Source organism: Dendrobium catenatum, unplaced genomic scaffold, assembly GCF_001605985.2.
Source record: "Dendrobium catenatum unplaced genomic scaffold, ASM160598v2 fragScaff_scaffold_621, whole genome shotgun sequence".
NCBI classification, from domain to species: Eukaryota; Viridiplantae; Streptophyta; class Magnoliopsida; order Asparagales; family Orchidaceae; genus Dendrobium; species Dendrobium catenatum.
This window is the reverse complement of record NW_021319083.1, coordinates 3,363,450-3,387,835: the sequence shown is the minus strand read 5'-3', so window position 1 is coordinate 3,387,835 and position 24,386 is coordinate 3,363,450. Positions and strand designations below refer to the sequence as shown.

The following is a 24,386-nucleotide window of genomic DNA, read 5'->3' as shown; positions in this document are numbered from 1 at the left end:
AAAACTGGAACTTGGGACCTACTGAAATTCTGGCCAAAAACTCACGCTTGTCCAATTTAAGCATAACCAGGGCTTCGCGCGCTTTCACTTTAAACAATGAGGGTTTGATTCCTATAAAAGTCCAGTTGAGATTTTAAATTCAGAGCAATGATCTATAAAGAAAATAGAAAGAAGTTATAGTTAATAAATTTTATAAGTATAAGAAATCTTATTCTATTATTTAATTTTAATTTTCAGAGCTTCCACCAATTGCATAGCATAAACATCTATAAGATCTCACGGATAAACTTCCCAAATTTCATTCTTCTACTATACACCAAATTGCTTCAAAAATTAATACTATATTTAATTTAAAATTTATTGAATTTATCTTCATTTCGGGCCATTTTGTATGCTTATATTTATAAATTGAGTGTTTGTAATTTCATAAGTACTTCTGTATTAATAAAATATTATATAGGATCTATTCCAAATCTGGATTATCTTTTAAATGCGATTATGAATCATGAATCTTTTAACTTCTCCTTCTTTCTGATTCCCTGTAATACGATTCATGTTAGTAGCTTGCGCTGCGTAGCATGTCAATGCTATTAAAACCAGCGCACGTCGACCTTTAACACTCTCAACAGTCCCGTTAAAATATACTTTCTTTATACTACATCTAGCATTATACTCTTGTTCCTTCACCCGTTCTCCAACTAAACGAGGCTTCACGGAAGCTCCGTACGAGGCAAAAATCATAAAGCATTTTAAATCCTTAATTCTCACATCTACTCCTAATCTACTGCCGCAGTCTAGGGGCCATTTCCGGGCTAATGGCCCCAACGAAGACCTTCCTAAATAAACGTTAACCGACCTTCTACCCTACACTTGAACCTGTGTACGCCGAGAGGTTGCCGCTGGAGGAAGGCCGCAACTGCGGGTTCCCAGCTGCATCCCATATAAGGCCCCAAAAGTATCGCTCGACAGGTATTTTTGGCCAAGCGAACGGATGTTTATGGCCCCGATCTTCCGGTTCGATGAATCTATATTGCCTGTAATTGCGTAGGCGGGCCGAAATTACATGGGCAAATCTTGCAGCAGGTTGTGATGGTTGGAGTGTTAGCGATGCAAGGCGGGTGAATTGATCGCGAGAGCACATTCGATTACGAGGGATTATCGGTGTCCAATGCGAGTCGCAGGCAGGGACACATGGTAGCTATCAGGAAGGCGAGTCTGCAAGTGCTGGCAGACCAAGGTGCTTATAGGAATTGGCGAGGAATACGTAATGAAAGTATAGTTTGTAAATATAAACCTATGTACTCGCCGATCCGCGCCGGAAATCAGCGATAATTAATCAAGACTCTTAGTATTAAATTTCTCTTGGCTACCGATTGTTCTCTATCTGCTTTTGTTTATTTCTATCGCGATTGAACTTTATAGAGGCAAGCCGGATGGTTTGGATAATATTATACCACTAAGTAGTGATGGATACTGAATGAATTCTGTCACGTTCCAACATTCTATGTTTTTTACCATTGGTGGTTGTCTTTTTTGTAAGCACAACTATGAATACGCATGAACATCAATCGTGCAGATCGCATGTCGAGTCGACTCGAAGAAACACCAATATGGGCATATCTCTTGTGGTACAGGCGGGGCGGGGCGGCGGGGCGGGGGGGGGGGGGGCATGCTTTTTCATATTTATACCAGTTTACTTAACAGCAAGCGTCGAGCATGATAGCAAAAAAACCTTCGATCTATATGAACAGTGATTTGAAAAAAAATGTCTAATATTAGCCTGCAATATATAAGCATACGAGAATCTCACTCTTTCCTATTTCTATCTCTTTTATCGTTTTCTTGTAAGCGTGGCGACTCTCCGAAGGGGAAAGAATAAAGTACTTGATTGAATAAGTAGATGCGCCACGTGAGGGTCTAAGCCTATTTTCTTAATAGGGAACACAGAAAATAAAAAAAATATTCAGTCCCAAAATTATTCAAAAAAATAGTGGAGGGGAAAGCTACCTTCTGATTGGATAAAACCAAAGATTAAACTATACCCAACTTCAAGTCAGCAGGAGTCAAGGGGGATCTTACGGGGGCCCACTATGGTAGAATTATATTATGGGGGCGGGTTTTTTGGGACACATAAATTTTCTTAATTAGTCTATTAACAACACACACAACTGTCTACTCGTGGTATTCCAACATGCCAGAAGTCAAGGTGAAAACCAGCCATAATTTTTCAAGCGGCAGGGGCCAAACGATATAAGTACTACTGTATTTGCCATATATGCTCGCAAGGGTCCAAAGGGCGGCAGCGCCCCCTGGCGGTGGCTTTCGCACACTTCCTGCGGTCGAGTCGCGGGGTCAAAGCGGCAGCGCCCTGCAGGGTTTCCGGGCTTGAACCCCCGGAACAAATTTCGATTTACTATATTCTCTTTGCTATTTTGATTCATCATATCCCTAATACAATCAATACATACTACACCAATAATTTTAATTATTATTGGGGCTTGGCGTAATTAGCCTAAAGACCATAGATATTTTATACTTTTTTAGGAGGGGGCAGGCCATATTACTTTAAGAACCCTGTAATACAAGGCTAAAAATTTTATCTAAAATAAGAGTATAATAGAAAACTCCCCCTAAGCCATAAAGGGTTCTGCCCTGATTGGAACTCTAACATTAATTGTGGCTGAGGACTTGAAGCCTATACTTTTGTAACTACGGGTTTGGTGTTGTCAGCTTTCTTAGCTGCTTCTTAAAATAGCGCTTTTTTTAATAACAAAATTTTTCAAATTTTTTACTAAAAAGCTGTTTTAAGAAGCTTGAAGGAAAGCCGTCTCACGAGACCTACATATGAATACTTCTTGATATTCTTCAATTATAGGATATTGATTGCTTTTAAATTGTTTAAATTGCATTAATATGGCTTGCATTTTTTAGAAAAAAGATGATATTTTTTTAACCTAAGCACAGAAACTGGAGAGTGCTTTCTTAGGAAATGAGCAATACTGTCTGGGTTGAAAAAAAAAAAATAAAAAAATTCCCACATGCTTGTTGATGATATTATTACAAAATGCTCTTCTTGTTTGCTTGTATTCTATGAATACACATTGAACTGCAAATATACATTTTTTATAGTTCTTAGTCCTGAGTATCTTCACCTAATGCTTCGATATCTCAGATTTTATATACTTGTTTGAATTCATGTTAACTTGATATGTTTTGATGTTTAGTGATGCATTATCAATCTATATTACTTGCAGATATAAAGGCTTTTTATGGTTATGCAAATCATCAAAAGGGCTTAGTGTGAGTGAACCTGTTGACTTGATGTAATTGTAGATGGAAACTGTTCCTACAGGTCAATTGGGACTAGGCGAAGGCTGCTTCATTCTTATAGTTTTGACCAGCTTTCCCAAAGAATGAAGCATTTTTTGTCAAAATTGTACTTATATGGGTATACTATGATTCAGGTTGCTGGACTATCAAGCTCTGCAGGCCTTTGGTTGCTCATCAACAATTTCTATTCAGTGGCTGCTTTTAATGTAAAACATCCCAAAGGGTAAATCCGTTAGATACCTGAGAGTCCTGTTTGGTATATTCTTTGTATTGTGTCGGCTACGGCATGGCACACTGCAGATGATGCCAACCTAGTGCTGGAGATATTTAGGACTTTCATCGTATTCCACAAATCGTTAAGAATATTTTTTTATTGGAGCTATGTAGCTCTTTTTGTTAATATTTCTATTCGTGTGATATTTGTTTGTAGTTTTTTTCGTTGATCGCGCTTTTGTACAAAATTGGCCTGTAGGAACAATCCTTTTTGGTTCCTAAGACAAACTTCTTAAAGACATATAGTAACTTTTTCCATCAAGGCTAAGGACCGCTATGAGTGGCGTGTAGGATGAACTTTTGATCTTCTTCGCCCTAGGATAAGAGCGCATTCTTTGTGATGACGGTACGTTACCAAGTTCCTCAATATGAGATCGATACAATTGCTGCGCAGGGGGCTCCAATAGAGTGTGTCCTGACTTCTCCATCAACATCTGACCAGCTGCTGTTTATGCGACTGGCATCTAGTCCCACATTGAACAACCAATTGCTCGCCCCAATCTCCTCAATATCTCCATCTAGTAAAATTGAAAATGAATACAAGCATTTTTAACCTCATTCTGAGAGCTTTCACTGATCGTAACATCCCAAAGGTAAATTTCGTTAGATACTGAAGCTCCTTGTTTTATTATTTCTTTGTTATTGTCTTCGTACGGCATGGCACACTGCAGATTGATGCGCAACCCTAGTGCTTGGAGATATTTTAGAGTTTTTCCATAGTATTTCCACAAATCGTTATAAAATAGTTTTTTAATTGGAGCTATGTAAAGCTCTTATTTGTAACTATTTCTTATTCTGTGATATATTGGTGAGTTTTTTTTCTTGATGCGCTTTTACAAAACTTTGGCTTGAGGAACAATCCTTTTTGCGTTTCACTAATGACAAACTGCTTAGAAAGCATATTAATCTATACTTTCTCATCAAGGCTAACAGACCCATGAGTAGTTGTAGCATGAACTTTATGATCTTTCTCGCCCTAGAAAGAGCGCTCTTATGATGAGTAATTACCAGTTCCTCCCAATATGAGATCGATACAATGTGCTGCGCAGGGGGTCCAATATAGGTGTGTCCTCTTCTCCATCAACATCTGACCAGCTGTTTTATGCCGACTGGCATTGTCAGTCATCACTTGAACAACCAATTGCCTCCCCACATCTCTCTCAATAATCTCATCTAGTAAATTGAAAATGAAATACAGGCATTTTAACCTACATATGAAGCTTCAACTGCGAAAATGATCGTAAAAACAAATCGTGCCGTAGGGATGTGACAAAGGATGTTAATTCAAGCTTTCTGCTCTTCATCAGACCTCCATCTGACATTAGATATGGTAACACCAGTTCTCAAATCCATGTCGTTTAATCTCATCAATGATTCGCTCTGTATTATGCAGCTCCTTCAAAAACCATGTTCGCCAACTCGTATATGGATGATGCCTTCAACCCTCTCCCTTTACAACCCTACTTGACCGCCAGCATATGAAGTAGGCACGCTGATGTCGCAACATTAAATGATTATTATGACATTCTTAAGAAAAAAAAGCCTGTCAATATCCATTGCAAACCTGGCGTTGGACCCTCTCTTGGGTCCAGCCGCACGGCATCATCTCGCTTGTCCTCTATCCTCTCTGGATTAGTCAATTACTGATCCATAGGACCCCACTTGCACCTTCTTATTATGTATAGTGCAGGAAGAGCCCTTTCCACTGCTCACTCCCGAAAGTAAGCACCATGATTCGAACTATTTCATCAAATTGCTCATGTTAAAGTCTTTTGCCATGGTATCTTTCTTCATTTAGAAATTAATTTTCATCCTTCACTATTGCCGACACTTTTTCACACGGCTGCTAACGTTCTTATGAGAGCATGATAAGTGTTCCGTTTCATTGTTTGGGTTACTCCGCCCTTCTCCACTTTCTCACAAAAATGTATTTAAATACAAGTACGTCTTCTCTCCGCCTTCCAACATCAACTTGTAACACCGTATTTCCAAGAAGGGTCACGCACGCAATCTGTATTTGTGCTTTTTCTTTCATCTAACATGTTTCCTAATGCAAAACAAATGCTAAAACATACAAAAATCTCAAAAAAATTGAAAACCCTAGATTTCTATAACTTGAAAAATCTTTTCTTGAATTAAAAAAAAAAACCTAAAAACTATAATGATGTGGCGCGGGCAAAGAGATTGGCGGCAGACAGCAAACGAGCGGACCCTGTGCGGAACTTCTGCGAACGGAGCAGCCTTGCATTTGTGGAGGATTTTTTTTCGCGTTCCTAGAGCCGGAATGCTTATGATCAGGAGAAACAAGTTATTTTAAGTAGATGAGACCTGGTTTAAAGCAGGCATACGCCTCACATGATATTGCTGCAATAGCGCCTGTAGAGGCGCGCTCTTGACCCGTGAGGTGACGCCTCACCTGGAGCCAGAATTGCTGGGCTTTAAGCGTTTGAGGGCTGAATTGCGCAAAGGGGCCTCAATTGCGCAATTTAATAGAGATATGGACTGCTATACTTCATTTTGTGGAAATATAGCTTAAGAAAGAGAACCCTTAACTGTATAATGTTTGTCTTCAACAATGCGTTGAGATTATTTAAATTCTATATGTTACTTAGTCAATTGTATTTTTCGTTTTTTCTTGATGTGATAGCGTGGAAATATAGCTTTACCATCTATTACTTTTCTTATTTTCTAGAAGAGTTGCTCAGCTTACATTGTGTATGAGCGCCACATTGCGAACACAATGCCGGAGGAATGGACCAGGGAAAAGTCACTCTTTGATTTGTGGAATTTCTTCTTAGTTTTTAAGCGGCAAATCTTTTTTTCTTGGTTGTTGATGGGCGCATAATTGGTTTGCTATTTATGTTATTAGTTCTAAATTTGGGAAAGCCTGGGTTTACTCAGACAAAGGTTGACATTATAGCATTCTAGTGATTTTCAATCGTTAGATTATTTTATTAGTAATGTTTGGAAGATTAAGTGACACGCTAGATGATAATTTTTAATTAGACCTTTGATCTATCATTCAAAGAATGAGTTAAAAAAATTGATGGGGTATTTAACTTTTAGAGTTAAAACCTTTAGAGAGAACTTGGGCTAAGAGAATAGTATAGTACATAAAAAATTTTATAAATTTACAATTATGCTCGATGATGCTCTACTGGATCTAAGTTTTGGGCAACAAAACAATTCCATAATTAGATTAGAGAGGATCAATGAAAGCAGCAATTGATGAAGATATGATAAAAAAAATCAAGTGATTGTGAATTAGAAATGGAGACGGGAACTATTTTGCACGAATTAAGACATGGCGATAGAACTTGTGGAAAATGTGAAGGAAAATGAATCACTTTAATTTTAAATGGTGACAGTGTGCAAAAAGATTGTGTAAATTAAATTTAAGAGCCTGACTACAAAATTTCCGTAGGATTATATAGAGAAGTAGGATTCATAGGTTGTCATTATATTTGGGTAAGGTTTTTAATGTGATGATATGTTTACTGATGCTCTAATTAAAGTTCCTTGATCTAATCTGCATATGCATTTTCTTAGTTTTTCGTGTATCATCTTCTTACATTTGCATTCTATTAATATATTGAGGTTTTCCGTACCAGGGAATTCTGCATTATGTATATTTAATATATAGCACAAAACAATCACATCTGTTCTGATTATTGAATGTTACCCCATAAATGAGAGGGAGGCAGAGAGGGACTGAGAGATGATAGATAGAGATGGGGAGGTGGAAGGGGGGAGAGGGGAGGGGGGAGTGATTGATGGGGAAGATGGTTTGGATAAGAGGAAGAGCAATTGGATGACCAATTTATGAAGACTTGTAATAGAGGACTTTCTCCAGTTAACTCGAAAAGTATATTCTTATTTTCTCATTCTAGCACCATTTCTTGCAATAGATTATTTTTGAAAATGTACAAAGTTTGACTTCTAAAAGGCAAAATGTTTAACATTATGATTAGTCATTTTATGTTAGTGAACTACTTATTTTTTTCCGTTTAATACACCTGACAGCAAATTATTAGAAGATCTTATCTGAAACCAGTTCTCGTAGTCATGAATTATATTTATTTGTTCACATTTCTTGAATTAAAAGCTTTTATGCTCTGGGTTTGATTGGCCAAAGCTTTATCTCCAATGCCAGATGAACGTTCATCTCACACGTTAATAAAGTTTTTACATTGGATTGCCAGATCTAAAAAATTTCTAGTTGCATTGTTTATTCTTCAGTGTTGATGCTTCTAATTTTAGTAATGTCAATCTTCGGCATGTACTTGCAGATTTAGTATTGGGAAAACCTCTTCCTCTATAAACACTTTTTTCTTATGACTTCTCATCCTTATTGTAATGCAAGTCTTTACAATTTCCATTATGCTATGTTCAATGATGATATGCAAAACCTGTTTGTGTTTTCTGCTTTGATTCTTAGATTGACAAATTGTGCAGTATCATCCAACAACCCTTCTTTTTCTTTGTCTAATGCACCTTTATTTGTTCTCTCCATGCTGCATTGTTTCGTGAATGGTCATATTCTCCAGGCTGATTAACTTAATCAGAAATTCAAATGCACGGTAAAAGGTGCCTTTTTCACTTGCATTTTCAGATTTTTGACGTTAATATGGCTTGGAGCTGACCAGAATTTAGGAAGTAACTATACTCATCATTGACTTAAATCTGAATTTTGTAATGAACAACTCAGTTATCAAAGTGGTTAATAGGAAAGTCTATCCAATGCATGAAGCTCTGCCGTATATAGAGCCTGGAAAGTGCTAATGTGCATGTGCAACAACCTTTGCAGTTGTTGAGAGCTGTGATTCCTCGACTGAGGGATTAATCATTAGATATTATAATATATTTTATTTTATTGAAGTAATCAGCAGTTGCAATGTTTCTATAAAAAAATATATCTACATCTTTGGATGGCATTGATGCTTCTTAGAGCTAACAGTTATTGACATAATACATGCCGAGCCATTGAGATTTTTTGTGAATGTTGGTCTGGGAGTAAGATTTTAGTGCATGCTTACACTTTATTGGAAAGGTTTTTTTTTGTATTGATTGTCAGGTGGAGATAACTATACTCCATGCCACCTTTTCAGTTAACAAAATATAAACCTATAGGTTGCATATGTGGATATTCATTGTTATAATACTTCGAGAATTTTTGATCTTACATGCTTAATTAAAGTTTTTTTAATAACGCAGACATTTCATATGACAGGCGATTCTGTCATGGCTAGTCTGGTTTTGCTGAGCTAATTGATTTTAATTCCCATCCTGCAATGATGTGCAAATTACCAGACAGGTGGTACTTGTTATTATTGCACATTCGTTGCAGAACCCAGAAAGGAAAGCAGTATACTGCTCAACAAACTACAATTAAACCGTCGTTGTTGAATGCCGTCCTGGCAGCTGTAAGCTATGTTTCTTTTGTCTGCTTATAGTACATGGAACTACATGAGTAGGTTCGTTTTGGGACGGCTTTTTTTCTACTTCTTAAAGCAACTTTTTAGTAAAAAAAAAAATTGTACTAGAAAGTTGCTTTAGAAGAAGAAAGAAAGCCGTACCCAAACGGAAGCCTAATCATGAGTATAATTTCATATTGTATCTCATTCTGATTGCATCAGGCAGAATTTCTTGTATTTTAGTTCGATTGATTTAAAACCTTGCTGTCCTTTTTGGGATGTAAATCCTGCAGGAAAGTAATACTTGAACCTAGAAAACATATTTTATACTCCTGGGATTGTTGATTTGTATTTCTCCTGAACAGCTATACATGTTTGCTTTTGATACGATAGGAGTGCTGATCAAGGCCTTGTAGGATTCTTTGCTTATTCTGAAAGCGATGTTAAGGGCTAATTCTCTTTTGGTTTTTTTTTTTTTTGGGGGGGGCTACTACTAAATAATTATCTTTTAAGATTTTTTTGCCTTGAAAAAATAAATGTACAGAACACACAATGCCTAGGCTCTAACATCAACCGAATCATTCCCCTTTGGTCTTCGCCACATTCCTTTTCTACTTTTCCTTTTCCGTTCGAAATTTGTAGCTCTATGAATGGGATTGGTAGTGATTTTTGTGCACACACTCTTGTGAAGCCCACCTACCGCTCATTCTCTGGTTCAAAAGTTTGAACTTTTCAATGAATTTTGTCTATACTGCCGTTTCATGTAGCCGACCCCACGTAGTGGGATAAAGCTTGATGTTGTTGGTTGTTGTTGTACTGCCCGGTTTTCATGGCCTCACGAGAAAAAAACTCGTATATTACTATTTGTTAATTAAGGAATTGTGGTGAAGACTAACTATCATCAAAGAAAAATCTGCAGATTGTTCTTGCTATAAAGCTTGGAAAACAATCCAAAAGAAGCAGTCGTTACTGAGGCAAAAAACTCTATTCTGATGTCGAAAAACTGTGCATAGAGTTTGCAAAGAACCATGGTATCCACCAATCTGGCTTGCCGTTCAAAGCGTTTCAGTCAATTCTATTGCTCCTTGACCTGAAGCATTACTTTATCTTAGTCTTTTTTTCCCTTGCTTTTGTTTATCTAGGCAGTGTTTTTATTTACTTTAGTTGCATTTTTCTGTTGATCAATGGTGATTAATGTTATGAACCTTGATTGATGCGGCTTATAATTTATGGTTTCTTGATTTGGCTTTTCTGATTCTAGTTATTAATACAAGAAGTCATGGTAAATTGTACATCGTTTTTATCATGAATCCCATTAAGTGGGCCTGCGCGAGTTTGAATTACATCATGAATGAGATTCAATACTTTCCTAAAATAGCTTTCTAATTTATGAAACTATTTGAAATTCAAAATTTGAATTTCAAAGGATGAAAATAATTTCCTAAATTATTTGAACTCTTTAGGTAAGCATTAAGGTGACATTGACTCGGACTCTTCCGAAGGATGAAAATAATTTCCTAAAATAGCTTTCTAATTTAGGAAAGATGACAAGATGAATACGACTACAGGGAACAATAAAAGAAACAAAACAAAAACAAAGATAGAAGACAAGAACCGCGAGCCTCGGACTCTTCCGAAGACTGACGGGTGATGTTTTTCCCTTCTCCAAAGGACTTCAAATCACGAGCCCGGACCCATCCTACGGCTGGTGAAGACTCTGATTCCTCTCCATAGAAATCTCACAAATGCTCTCTCACAAAAACACAAGTGTGGACACCAATTTTTAATATAAATTCTTCATCCCTATTACAATAGCTTAAGGTCCTATATATAGGCCACAACATGAGAAAAAAATCAAAATTACAAAATTGCTCCTTGGGCCACAACACTCACATAAAATATCCTAGGGGTAAAACAGGAAATACATCAAATAAGAATTAAAATGCAGAAAATAACTCATAATTGAAAATTTAAATAATGGCCGTCGATTTACGACGCCGCTTGTGTAGATGCGCCAAATCTTTGTACCGATGTCCGCATCAATCACACTCTCTACAATGCAAAAGGTTGTGCACAATGCACATTAGCCACTTTCCAGACTCTATACGGCAGGAGCTTCATGCATTGGATAAGACCTTTCCTATTAATCCCTTTGATAACTGAGTTGTTCATTACCAAATTCAGATTTAGTCAATGATGAGTATGTTACTTCCTAAATTCTGGTCAGCTCCAAGCCATATTAACGTCAAAAATCTGAAATCCAAGTGAAAACAGGCACCTTTTACGTGTCATTTGAATTTCTGATTAAAGTTAATCAGCCTGAGAATATGACCTTCACAAACAATGCAGATGGAGAAAACAAATAAGGTAGCATTAGACAAAGAAAAAGAAGGGTTGTTGGATGATACTGCACAATTAGTCAATCTAGAATCAAAGCAAAAACGCAAACAGGTTTGCATACATCATTGAACATAGCATTACAATGGAAATTGTAAGACTTGCATTACAATAAGGATGAGAAGCATAAGAAAAAAGGTTTATAGAGGAAGAGAATTCCCAATACTAAATTCTGGCAAGTACCAATGCGAAGATTGCCATTACTAAAACCATAGAAGCATCAACAAGAAGAATAAACAAGCAATAGAATTTTTAGATCTGGCATCCAATGTAAAAAACTTATTAACGGTGAGATTGATCGTTCATATGGCATTGAGATAAACTTTGGCCAATCAAATCCCAGAGCATAAAAGCCTTTTAATTCAAGAAAATGTGAACAAATAAATATAATTCATGACTACGAAGAAACTGTTCAGATAAGATCTTCTAATAGTATTGCTTAGGTGATGTGATACGAGGCAAGAATTGCTTGTTAGAAATTAATAACTTGTGAACTTGCATTGCTAATTTAAAACAAATGCGTTCCAAGATAAATCGTAAGAAATTTACATGGAAGAACTAAGCAACATCAATCAATTACCTTTAGAAGCGACATGAAACAAACAAAATTAATCCAATGGATAAGTAATAAAGCAAATGGCTCTTAACAAAAATCCAAGGTTTAAGATGTAGATCCTTCACCTTGAAGTCCCTCACTTTCACCCTTGGATTCACTCAGTTAGCGGAAGAGGATGGCGCACAAACTCAACGATGCCACTATTAGACAAGTAATGCCGAGGGGGCTAGCCGCCGGGGAGGAAATCGGATTTGGGGAAGATGGTAGACGCCCATTGATGATCCAATCGTTTTCTAGAAGTTGCTCGTCGATGACGTCCACGAGGGTGGGAAGAATACGGTTCAAGTAATCCTCGACGGTGTGGTCGAAGCCGAATCCGACGTCAAAGAACGGCGATCGAATGACATCAATGTCGCCTTGATGATCGTATGCAAAGCCGTGACGCTCCGGATCGGCCATTCATGACTATGAGATGTCCTTGCGGTGTGGATGTATTTGGCGGTAGGAGAATCTTCTCTTGGTGGAACTCGTCCAAGCAATGATGGGATGAGAAAAATGGATGTGGCGGTTTGGAGAGAGGAGGGCTTAGCCGTGAGCTAGGGGGAGAGGGAAGAATTTAGAAAACTGAAATTAATTTCAGCTTCAAGTGATTTTGGAGGGAGATTAATTTGAAATTTCAAATTAATCCAATAATGACTAGGGGCTTTAATTGTGGAGATAATTAGGGTTGATTTGGTGGAGCTTTTAATTTAATTTAGGGAGAGAGAAAAGCCCATTAAGAGGCCGACCATATGGGGGGAAAAGAAAAGCTTAGGAGTTAAGAAAGTGGGGGCCCACATTTAAGTAAATAAAACTTAATCAAATCTGAATTTTAATTTCAAATTTGATTATGTTTAAGTAACTTCCCCAAATAGGTTTAATATGAGAGGGAAACAAATTTGAATTTCAAAATAGGCTTTAATCCTCTTAATTGACTCTCATAATTGGAGAAAAACTAATTAGGAAAGTGAGTAAATCAAGAGATTTGAAATTCAAACAAGAGGGAGGATCCAAGGGGCCGGCGGCAATGTTGGTGGCTTGGAGTCGGCCGCCTGGAGCCGGCGGGATGACGGCCGGTTGGGGATGCTGCCGGAGCCGCCGGTGGCGGGATTGGCCGGGGGTGGCCGGCGGTGGACTTATGGGGGCCGATGGAAGGAAATTTGGGAGGAAAAGAGTTTTGATGAGGTAGAGTAGAAATAAATTGGGTTTAGGGGAAAAGAAAAATCTGGATCTACAAACCTTGAGCAACACCTCCAATAGAACTCACAAGTGATCTACTAACGCCACTTCCTCAAAAACTAACAAAGATATCTTGGAAAGTCACGAACTCACGAAGAGATCAAAAGAGAAAATTTCATTCATCAAAAACTAACTCTTACAATACATGATGCCTTCTTTAAATAGGCTGAAATAGAAACAAAGCTACATGACACAAATGCCCTTTGGGCTACATAAGCGACTTACCCACAGGGGTAAACTAGGAAATAAAATAAAATGCGATAATAAATATAACATAAATCAGAAATAAAGGCTATGGATCGTAGCCGTCGATATGCGTCTTCGACGATAGTACAAGTGTCGAAATCTGATGTCCTCATCATTCTCCCCATGTGGGAGAAAACTCGACCCCGTCAAGTAAGCGTCTCTAGAAGCTTCGTACCACTCCAATAGGTCAGGGTTCAATATCTGCAGTTCATCCGGTCTATCCACGCGTTCTCCGTTTTCGGCTTTCCTGCCCATTGAACTAGATACCTTCAGCAATCACCGTCTTTAGTGGAAATGATTTCATCGTTAAGTATTGTGTCAATCCTCTCCGCGGTAGGTATAGTGGGAATGTTGGGTAGTGGGGGTGTAGGCTGGGGATCTCACCAGGCAGGGTCACACAAGGCTCAATATGTAATAGATTAGTGGGGTTAAACTCTGGACCTTCGTAGGCTATAAGATCTTCAATATTAAATGTAGGATTAATGTTAAAGCCTTCGGGAAGGTCTAGCACATAAGCATTATTATTTATCTTGAATGTAATTTTGAAAGGTCATGCGCTTCTTGCATGTAACTTCTTGACGGTCCCTTGCGGGAACCGTTCCGGACGAATCCGAACCATCACCGAGTCTCCCACTTCAAATTATTTAAACATTTTCTTGAGGTCCGCATTAAGTTTATAGTTAGCATTGCTATGTTCAATTCTTTTATTAATTTCTAATTGCAATTCTTGAATATGCGATGCAAATGTGGATGCAAGAGATCCGGTATGTATGATGAATGACAAGAATCATGAGTTCCACAAAAGTTTTAAATAGGTACAAATTTTGGAAGACAACAGACTACAAAAACACCTACGCACACAACATACTAACTCACACGAACAGATAGCTAGAATAAAGGTGGAAGAGTCACGAAATGAGGGGATCTAAAGTGTTCAGGTCTAAGGGAACTGGTGTAGGGGGGCAATGATGACATCCTTAGCTACCAGGGCACTTCTATATGAAGTTTCAGTTAAGGTCGTAGGTAGTCTCCTAGGGTCAACGGGGTCATCTAGTAAATTCATCCAACTAAGAGAGAGATGGTCCTTAACAGGGAAGGACAAGAACATTGCGGGCAAAACTAATGAATCAGGAACAAGATAAGACGATGGGTCCTGACTCACAGTTATAATGGGATAACCCAAAGAGTCACCATCAGGTATGAGACTCAAGAAATTGAATAGGGTAACCATAACAGAAGTGGGCACAACAGTTAGAGTGGTGACATGAAAGTATGGGCTAAGACTCTCTAACATTAAAGTCGATACGAGGAGTGGTGAGATAAGTCCAATCTCGAAAGTCACACTCTTTCAAATGCAATTCTAAAGGGGCAACTCCTAAAATAGACTCCAATAAAATACGAGGAGGCTCATTGTTCAAATTAGGCTCAGAAACTATCAGACTCATATTACTGTCTTTCGAACTCATATTACTATCATCAATAGAATCAGATTTGGGTATAACCCTAAGATCAATGGATTCGGGGTTAATTAAACCAGGTTTTAAATCATGTAGAAAATTCAGTCGAATCACTTGTAACTCAAGATTGTCCACGTCGCCCTCAGAATTATTCGAAATTAAATCAGAATTATTTGGAGTCTTCTTAGTAATATATACGTTTAAATCAGAACCCTCCAAAGTTAATTTCAATGTGTTCACGGTCAGATCAGCTCCCTTCGAAATCAAATTACTATCATCCAGGTAGGCCTTTTTCAACGAGATATCCTTGAGAAGATTGGGATCAGGGTGGGCTATGATGTCAACGTTTAAAGGTTCTAACTTTCCTAGATCAGGGTTTAAGTCGTGTTGGGAGTCTTATTCACTCACTTCAGTTTCTTTCTCAAAGAAGTCCTCATTATCAATAATATCATTAACATCTACGAAATGGGTGTACTCAGTCTCAGGTTCAAGAAAGTTCTTCTTTGTCGTGCTTCTTTTAGGTAAAATTACACTTGCAGGGTCAAAGATTGGAGATACAAAAGATTGGGCAGCCTTATAATCATTACTAATTTTAAAGGTGGTAAAGTTACTCACGTGGCGAGGTGGCTCGGGATCCATCACACAGAGAGGTCGCGTGTTCAGACAAGGTTGACTGGGATGGCTAGGAATCAGCCCAAGTGGAGAGTCGTATGGGACCAATCCAACAAAAGACCCAATAGAGGGTCGGCCATTAAGGTTTGGTGAGGACCTATAGGGTGGGGAAGCAACCCTGATGTTACTAAAAGATGTGTGACCATAAGTAGGGGAAAGGTATTTTAATCCAAGTACTTGTCTCATGTTTTTCCAATCGGAGGTAGAGTATTCACCACGAGACTCTTTATGATCTTCCAACCTCATCCAAAATTGGCGAGCACTACCGCTCAGGTGTGACCTAGCAATGCTAAACTGGCGGGATTGGTCGGGGGTGGCCAGTGGTGGACTTATGGGGGCCGATGGAAGGAAATTTGGGAGGAAAAGAGTTTTGGTGAGGTAGAGTAGAAATAAATTGGATTTAGGGGAAAAGAAAAATCCGGATCTACAAACCTTGACTCCTTGAGCAACACCTCCAATAGAACTCACAAAGAGATCTACTAACGCCACTTCCTCAAGAACTCACAAAGAGCTTTTAGAAAGTCAAACTTTGTACATTTTCAAACTAATTATTGAAGAAATGTGTGCTAGAATGAGAAAAAAGAATATACTTTCGAGTTAAACTGAAAAGTCCTCTATTACAAGCTCATAAATTTGGCATCATTGCTCTTCCTCTATCCAACCATCCTTCCCCCATCAATCACTCCCCCTCCCCCTCCCCCTCCACCTCCCCATCTCTATCTATCACTCTCAGTCCCTCTTCTGCCTCCCTCTCTCGATTTTGAGTCAACATTCATATAATCAGAACAGATGTGATTGTTTGTGCAAGTAATATAGATTAAACTACAAATGCAGAATTCCTGGTACGAAAAACCTCAATGAATTTAAAGGAAAAAGCAAATGTAAGAAGATGATACACGAAAAACTAAGAAAAATGCATATGCATGATTAGTATCAAGGAACTTAATTAAAGCATCATAAACATATCATCAGCATTAAAAGAAGCCTTATCCCAAATATTAATGACAACCTTATGAATCCTACTTCTCTATATAATCCTACGGAATTTTGTAGTCAGTCTTAAATTTAATTTACACAATCTTTTTGCACAACTTTCACCATGTTAAAATTAAAGGATTCATTTTCCTTCTACATTTTCACAAGTTCTATCTGCATGTCTTATTCGTGCAAAATGTTCCCTCCATTTCTAATCCACAATCACTTGATTTTTTTTATCATATCTTCATCAATTGCTGCTTCCATTGTCTCTCTAATCTAATTATGATTGTTTTGTTGCCCAAAACTTAGATCCAGGAGCATATCGAGCATAATTGTAAATTTATAACATTTTTTATGTTATCTATACTATTCTCTTAGCCCAAGTTCTCCTAAGGTTTTAACTCTAAAAGTTAATACCTCATTTTTTACCTCATTCTTATGAATGATAGATCAAAGGTCTAATTAAAATTATCATCTAGGTGTCACTTAATCTTCCAACATTACTAATAAATAATCATCGATTGGAAAATCACTAGAATGGCATATAATGTCAACCTTTGTCTGAGTAAACCCCAGGCCTTTCCAATTTAGACTAATACATAAAATAGACAAACCAATTTTATGAAGACATCAACAACCAAGAAAAAAAGATTTGCCACTTAAAAACTAAGAAGAAATTCACAAATCAAAGAGGGGACTTTTACCTGGTCCATTCCTCCGGATTGTGTTCCAATGTGGCGCTCGCATACACATGTAAGCTGAGCAACTTCTTTCTAGAAAATAAGAAAAGTAATAGATGGTAAGCTATATTTCCACGCTAATCACATCAAAGAAAAAACAGAAAAATACAATTGACTAAGTAACATATAGATTAAATAATCTACCATTGTTGAAACAAAAATTATACAGTTAAGGGTTCTCTTTCTTAAGCTATATTTCCACAAAATGAGTATAGAACTCCATATCTCTATTTAAAATTGCGCAATTAGAGGCGCGCCTTTGCGCAATTCAGCCCTCAAGCGCTTAAAGCCCACGCAATTCTGGCTCCAGGTGAGGCGTACACCTCACGGGTCAAGAGGCGCGCCTCTAAGGCGCTATTGCACAATATCATGTGAGGCGTATGCCTCTTTAAACCAGGTCTCATCTACTTAAAATAACTTGTTTCTCCTGATATACCATTCGGCTCTAGTGAACCGAAAAAAATCCTCCCACAATGCAGCTGCTCCGTTCGCAGAAGTTCCGCACGGGCTCCGCTCGTTTTGCTGTCTGCCGCCTCTCTTGCCGGCGCCACCTCATTATAGGTTTTAGGTTTTTTTTTTAAGTTCAAGAAAAGATTTTTCAAGTTATAGAAAATCTAGGGTTTTCAATTTTTTTGAGATTTTTTGTATGTTTTAGCATTTGTGCATTAGGAAACATGGTTAGATGAAAGAAAAAGACAAATACAGCATTGCGGCGTGACCCTTCTTGGAAATACGGTGTACAAGTTGATGTTGGAGGCGGCGAGAAGACGTATGTGTATTTAAAATACAATTTTTGTGAGAAAGTGGAGAAGGGCGGAGTAACCCACATGAAGGAACACTTATCATGCTCTCATAAGAACGTAGCACCGTGTGCAAAAGTGTCGGACAATGTGAAGGATGAAATTATTTCTTAAATGAAGAAAAATACCATGGCAAAAGACTTATAACATGAGCAATTTGATGAAATAGTCGAATATGGTGCTTACTTCGGGAGTGAGAGTGGAAAGGGCTCTTCCTCAACTATACATAATAGAGGTGCATGGGGTCCTATGGATCAGTATATGACTAATCCAGGAGAGGATAGAGGACAAGCAGAGATGATGCCTGCGGCTGGTACCAGAGAGGGTCAACGCCAGGTTTGCATGGATATTGACAGGCTTTTTTTTTAGAATGTCATACCATTTAATGTTGCGACATCGCCTGCCTACTTCAATATGCTGCGGTCAGTAGGGTTGTATGGAGAGGGGTTGAAGCACCATCCATATACGAGTTGCGAAAAGATTTTGAAAGGAGTTTGCATAATACAGAGCGAATCATTGATGAGATTAAACGGACATGGATTGAGACTGGTGTTACCATTATGTCAGATGGATGGTCTGACATGAAGAGCAGAAGCTTGATTAACATCCTTGTCAACAATCCCTACGGCACGATGTTTTTACGATCAGTTGAAGCTTCATATGAGGTTAAAAATGCTGTATTCATTTTCAATTTACTAGATGAGATTATTGAGGAGATTGGGGAGCAATTGGTTGTTCAAGTGGTGACTGACAATGCCAGTGCATAAAAGCAGCTGGTCAGATGTTGATGGAGAAGAGGACACACCTATATTGGACCCCCTGCGCAGCACATTGTATCGATCTCATATTGGAGGAACTTGGTAACTTACCTCATCACAAGAGCGCTCTTTCTAGGGCGAAGAAGATCACAAAGTTCATCTACAACCACTCATGGGTCTTAGCCTTGATGAGAAAGTATATATATGCCTTCTAAGAAGTTTGTCTTAGTGAACCAAAAAAGGATTGTTCCTACAGGCCAATTTTGTAAAAGCGCATCAAGAAAAAAAACTACACAAATATCACAGAATAGAAATATTACAAAAAGAGCTACATAGCTCCAATTAAAAAAATATTCTTACGATTTGTGGAATACATGAAAGTCTAAAATATCTCCAAGCACTAGGTTGGCATCATCTGCAGTGTGCCATGCCGTAGCAGACAATACAAAGAATATACAAACAAGGACTTCAGTATCTAACGAAATTTACCTTTGGGATGTTTACATTAAAAGCAGCCATGATAGAAATTGTTGATGAGCAAACAAAGGCTGCAGAGCTTGATAGTCCAGAACCTGAATCATAGTATACCATATAAGTACAATTATTGACAAGAATGCTTCATTATTTGGGAAGCTGGTCAAAAACTATAAGAAATGAAGCAGCTCCGCTAGTCAATGACCTGTAGGAACAGTTCCATCTACAATTACATCAAGTCCAACAGGTTCACCAACATCTAGCCCTTTTGATTTTGCATACTCATAAAAGCCTTTATATCTGCAGTAATATAAATAGATAATGCATCACTAACATCAAAACATATCAAGTAACATGAATCAACAAGCAATAAAATCTGAAGATATGAAGCATAGGTGAAGAATACTCAGGACTAAGAACTTAAAAATTATATTTGCATTCAATGTATTCATGAATACAGCAAAACAAGAAAGAGCATTTGTATAATATCATCAACAGAGCATGTGGGAATTTATTTATTTTTTTTCACCCAGATAGTATTGCTCATTCCTAGAAAGCACTTCTCCAGTTTTTGTGCTTAGGTTAAAAAAAATATCATCTTTTTCTAGAAAATGCAAGCCATATTGTGCAATTAAAACAATTTAAAAGCAATCATTCTTAAATTGAAGAAATATCAGAGTATTCATAAGTAGGCTTCGTTTGAGACGGCTTTCTTCAAGCTTCTTAAAACAGCTTTTTAGTACAAAATTTGAAATTTTTGTATTAAAAAGCTGTTTTAAGAAGCACTAAGAAAGCCATCCCAAACAAACCCGTAGTTATAAAAGATAGCTTGAAGTCCTTAGCCACATTTTTTTTTTTTCATTATAATCTTATTTAGATAATTTTAGTCTTTATTACAAGGGTTTTAAGGTAATTTCCCCCCCTAAAAAAGTTAAAAATACTATGGTCTTTAGGCAATTGCCCCCAATATAATTAAATACATTGTGTAGATGTATTATTGTTGGGGAATGATGAATCAAATACAAAGAGAAATAGTATATCAAAATTTATTCTGGAGGCAGCCCGGAAACCCCAGCAGGGGCGTTGCCCCTTGACCCCCCGACCTGACCGGGCAGGTCGAACCCCGCCAGGGGGCACTGCCCCCTTGGACCCCCAACATATATGCGAACAGTTATTTATACGTTTGCCCCCCATGAAAATTATGACTGATTCCACCCCTGATTCTCATGTTGGAAACACAAATAGACTAATAGTATCTTATGTCAGCCCATAAATATAATCTAACATAGTGGCCTAAACTCTGCTAGATTGAAGGTTGGTAGTTTAGGTCCATAGAAAGGCTTCACTTTTTGATGGGAACTATTTTTATTTTTCCATATTAAGAAATGACTAGACCTCGCATCTACTTATTCAATCAGTACTTTATTCTTTCCCATCGAGAGAATCGCCACCTCAGAAAAGATAAAAGAAAGAGAAAAAAGAGGAAAGAGTGGAGATTCCTCGTATGCTATATATTGCAGTAATATTAGACATTTTTTTCACATTTTCATATATCGAAGTTTTTGCTATCATCTCACGCATGCTACAGAAACTGGATATAAATGAAAAAGCATAGCTTACCCACAAAAGAAATAATGCCCCCATTTGTGGTTCTTCAAGTCGACTTCCTGCATAGAATGAATTTCTGCATTCATATTATACTTACAAAAAAGAAAACCACCATGTAAAACAGAGAATGTGACACCCTACAGAAATTCAATCAGATATCAATCACCAGTGTATAATAATATCACCATCTGCCCTATAAATTCAAGCAAAAGAAATAAAAAAAACAAAAAAGCAAAGAGAAAATCGGCAAGAAAATAATATAAGAGCTGATAATACCTGATCCGGATCGGCGGAATAAGTACACAAACTATACTTTTCATTCACATTCGCAATCCTAAGCACCTTGGGCTCCCCAGCACTCGCCTTCCTGATAGCTACAATCGTGTCCTGCCGAATCGCCATTGGCAACACCGAATATCCCTCGTAATCGATGTGCTCTCCGATCAAATTCACCCGCCCTGCATCCAACACCACCATCACAACCCATCAAGTTCCCTAATTTCCTCCAATTACAATTAATATAGATCATACGAACCGGGAGATCGGGCATAAACATCCGGTTCCTTGCCAAAAACCTCGACGAACTTGGCCTTGATCCACTGGAACCGCAGTTGCGCCTCCTCCAGCGGCGAACCCTCTCCGTACACAGGTTCAAGTGAGGAGAAGGTCGGGACGGGAAGCTCTTCGTGGGCCATTGCCGGAAATGCTAGACGCGGGTAGATTAAGGAGATGTGAGAATTAGGATTTATGCTTTATGCTTTGCCTCGTCGAGCTTCGAAGCCTCGTTGTTGGAGACGGGAAGAACAAGAGAATGCAGATGTAGTAAAAGAAAGATATATTTAGGGGACTGTGGTTGAGAGTGTTAAGCGTCCTGCCTTTTAATAGCATGACTGACATAACGCTAAAGCGCAAGCAAATTAAACCGCCAATGAAAAGGGTTATGAATTCCAAATGAGGTGTGATTTAGAAGGGTTGGGATAAGGCTTTGAAAATTGAATCGGATAAGGGATCAGAAGAAGAAGAAGTTAAAGATTCGATGAATCAATCTGATTTAAATAATCAGATTTAGATGATATAATAAATATTTATTATATTTAAATATTATGAAATTGACAATCATTTATAAATATACAACAAAAATGGACAGAATCATATTAGTAATTAAAAAACATAATAAATAAATCCAATAAATTTAAAATTAAATACATTATTAGTTTGAGCAACTGGTGAAGCTTTGAAAATAAAATAAAGATGAGATATTTATTATAATTGTATATATATATATTAAAGTTGTTATAGAATGTAGCATATCAGTACAAATTTTTTTAAAAACAGCAAAATAATATTGACCGAATAAAAAATGCGATTGCGATTTGAGAAAACAAACTAGTAAAAAAGCTATCCAAAATGAAGCTTGAATGTGCATATATGTGTATTAAACACATATATATAAAGCGCATGTGTTTAGGTGTGTCCATTTATACATACACATATAAAATTTGATGTTTGTAAAGGTATATAATGTATATATTTATACATCATGGGCATACATAAGACATTTTTGTATATCTAATTAAGAATAAATTTTTCTATGAATCACACTAACTAAAGTCATATAGAAGAAATAAATTAGTGTATAATTTTATTTTAGAACGATAAAATCAGAGGCTAAGAATGCTCAAATGATGCTTGGACTCCATTATAGTATTCAAATCATCATGTTGAATTCATGGATACTATAGGTTCATTTGGGACGTTTGTAGCTTTTTTAAAGCTTATTATAAAATTATTTCGAGGAAAGTAACTTTTTTGAAGGCTATTGTAAAAAAATAGTTTTGTAATACAAAAATATTTTGAAAGCGATGAAAAAATAATAGTCAAATAAAAAAATTATGATTGAGATCCGAAAAATAAAACATTAAGAAAGTTGTCCCAAACAGAGCTTAAATGACACGCACAAACCTAACACAACTCATGTGTAATAATGAATTACATCAAATTGATATACGTTAAGTGTGGAGAACTTTGATTCTAGCTTTTATTATTATATATAAATTTCATAATCATTCAATATATGTTCTCCTCACTCTAACATCTATATTAGGTAAATTTAATAAATCTTAATATTCATGATAATATGATATATCGTAAAAGAAAAATAAAATAAAATTTGTGTCGAATTTGGGCTTGGATTGAGTCGAATTTGATGTTTTTAGGTTCGTAATTCCGAGACATTCAGTTCGACTATAAGTTTGCTAAAATCAGAGCTTAAAGGGTCCATTGGTCCCTAATTGGATTTAGGAAGTTTCCAACTTGATTTTGCCTTGAGACTCATGCCCGATCAAGATAATATTTTGATGATATATCATGAATATATATTTAAAAACATACATAATTATTTTCATACACCTTTAGCATGTATGATTATGCATGACATAGCTTATCATATACATGGAATTTTTACATTTGAATTTCTTATTTATTACATAATAAACATGTAATAAAACATGCATGTTTTATGAAAATTCTTAAGTAATATGATTAGCCATCAATTAGAGAATATTCTCAATATTATAATTTATCATAAAATTAGTTTTATTCTCCACTAACATCTATTGTTAGACATCATGAAATTCTTTAATAATATCATATAATTGCCATAAAGATCTTTAGAAATTTTCTTATAAATTCGAATTCAAAAAAGATCTTTAGAAATTTTCTTATAAATTCGAATTCAAAAGTTAAAAACTTAGAAAATTTTTTTAAAATATTTCAAGAACTCCCTATGTTTCATTTTCCTTGTCTCATCGCTTGCCACTAAGCCATGTTACTATTACTTCTTTAGTTGTGCATTAATCATGAAAATTAGGTTGTAATAAGAAAATTAATTTATTAATTTATTTTTATTTATCATTAATAACTAATTAATAATCCTTATAATTATAATTAAACTTGCATTCATACTTAAAAAGTAATCCAAGTTTCCAAATATATATTTTTTTACCATCTCTTAATATTATAAACACAATTTTCTTATTTCTTATCCAAATTTTATAGTATCATTTCTCTTACTAGAACTAAAAAATTCCATAGCAAAATTTATAAATTTTTTAGTGATATTTTCCCACTTCCGCTCTAGAATAAATAATGGAGACAAGATTCACATTTAGATACAATATAAGGTCATAATTATACAATACATAACTTTGTTTGGGACAGCTTTCTTGATGCTTCTTAAAGCAGCTTTCTAGTACAAAATTTTAAATTTTGTACTAGAAATCTACTTTAAAAAGCAGTGAGAAAGCTATCCCAAACAAAACCATAGTCCTTTAAGCACATCACTTAGGTTTTGTTTGGGATACCATAGTCCTTTAAGCACATCACTTAAGTTTCGTTTGGGATAGC

At 36.7% G+C, this 24,386-nt stretch overlaps 1 protein-coding gene across 1 annotated transcript in view; it reads right to left on the bottom strand.

Annotated features, from left to right (window-relative positions):
* Positions 1–21,934, bottom strand: part of LOC110106124 (galactokinase) — a gene marked incomplete in the record, with an annotated part of 38,062 nt that extends 16,128 nt beyond the window's left edge. Inside the window, 6 exon segments of the mRNA XM_028695102.1 lie at positions 17,306–17,374; positions 19,389–19,471; positions 19,579–19,673; positions 20,994–21,040; positions 21,258–21,439; positions 21,517–21,934. Coding sequence (XP_028550935.1) covers positions 17,306–17,374; positions 19,389–19,471; positions 19,579–19,673; positions 20,994–21,040; positions 21,258–21,439; positions 21,517–21,676 — 636 coding nt within the window.
* Positions 21,935–24,386: the final 2,452 nt, after the last annotated feature.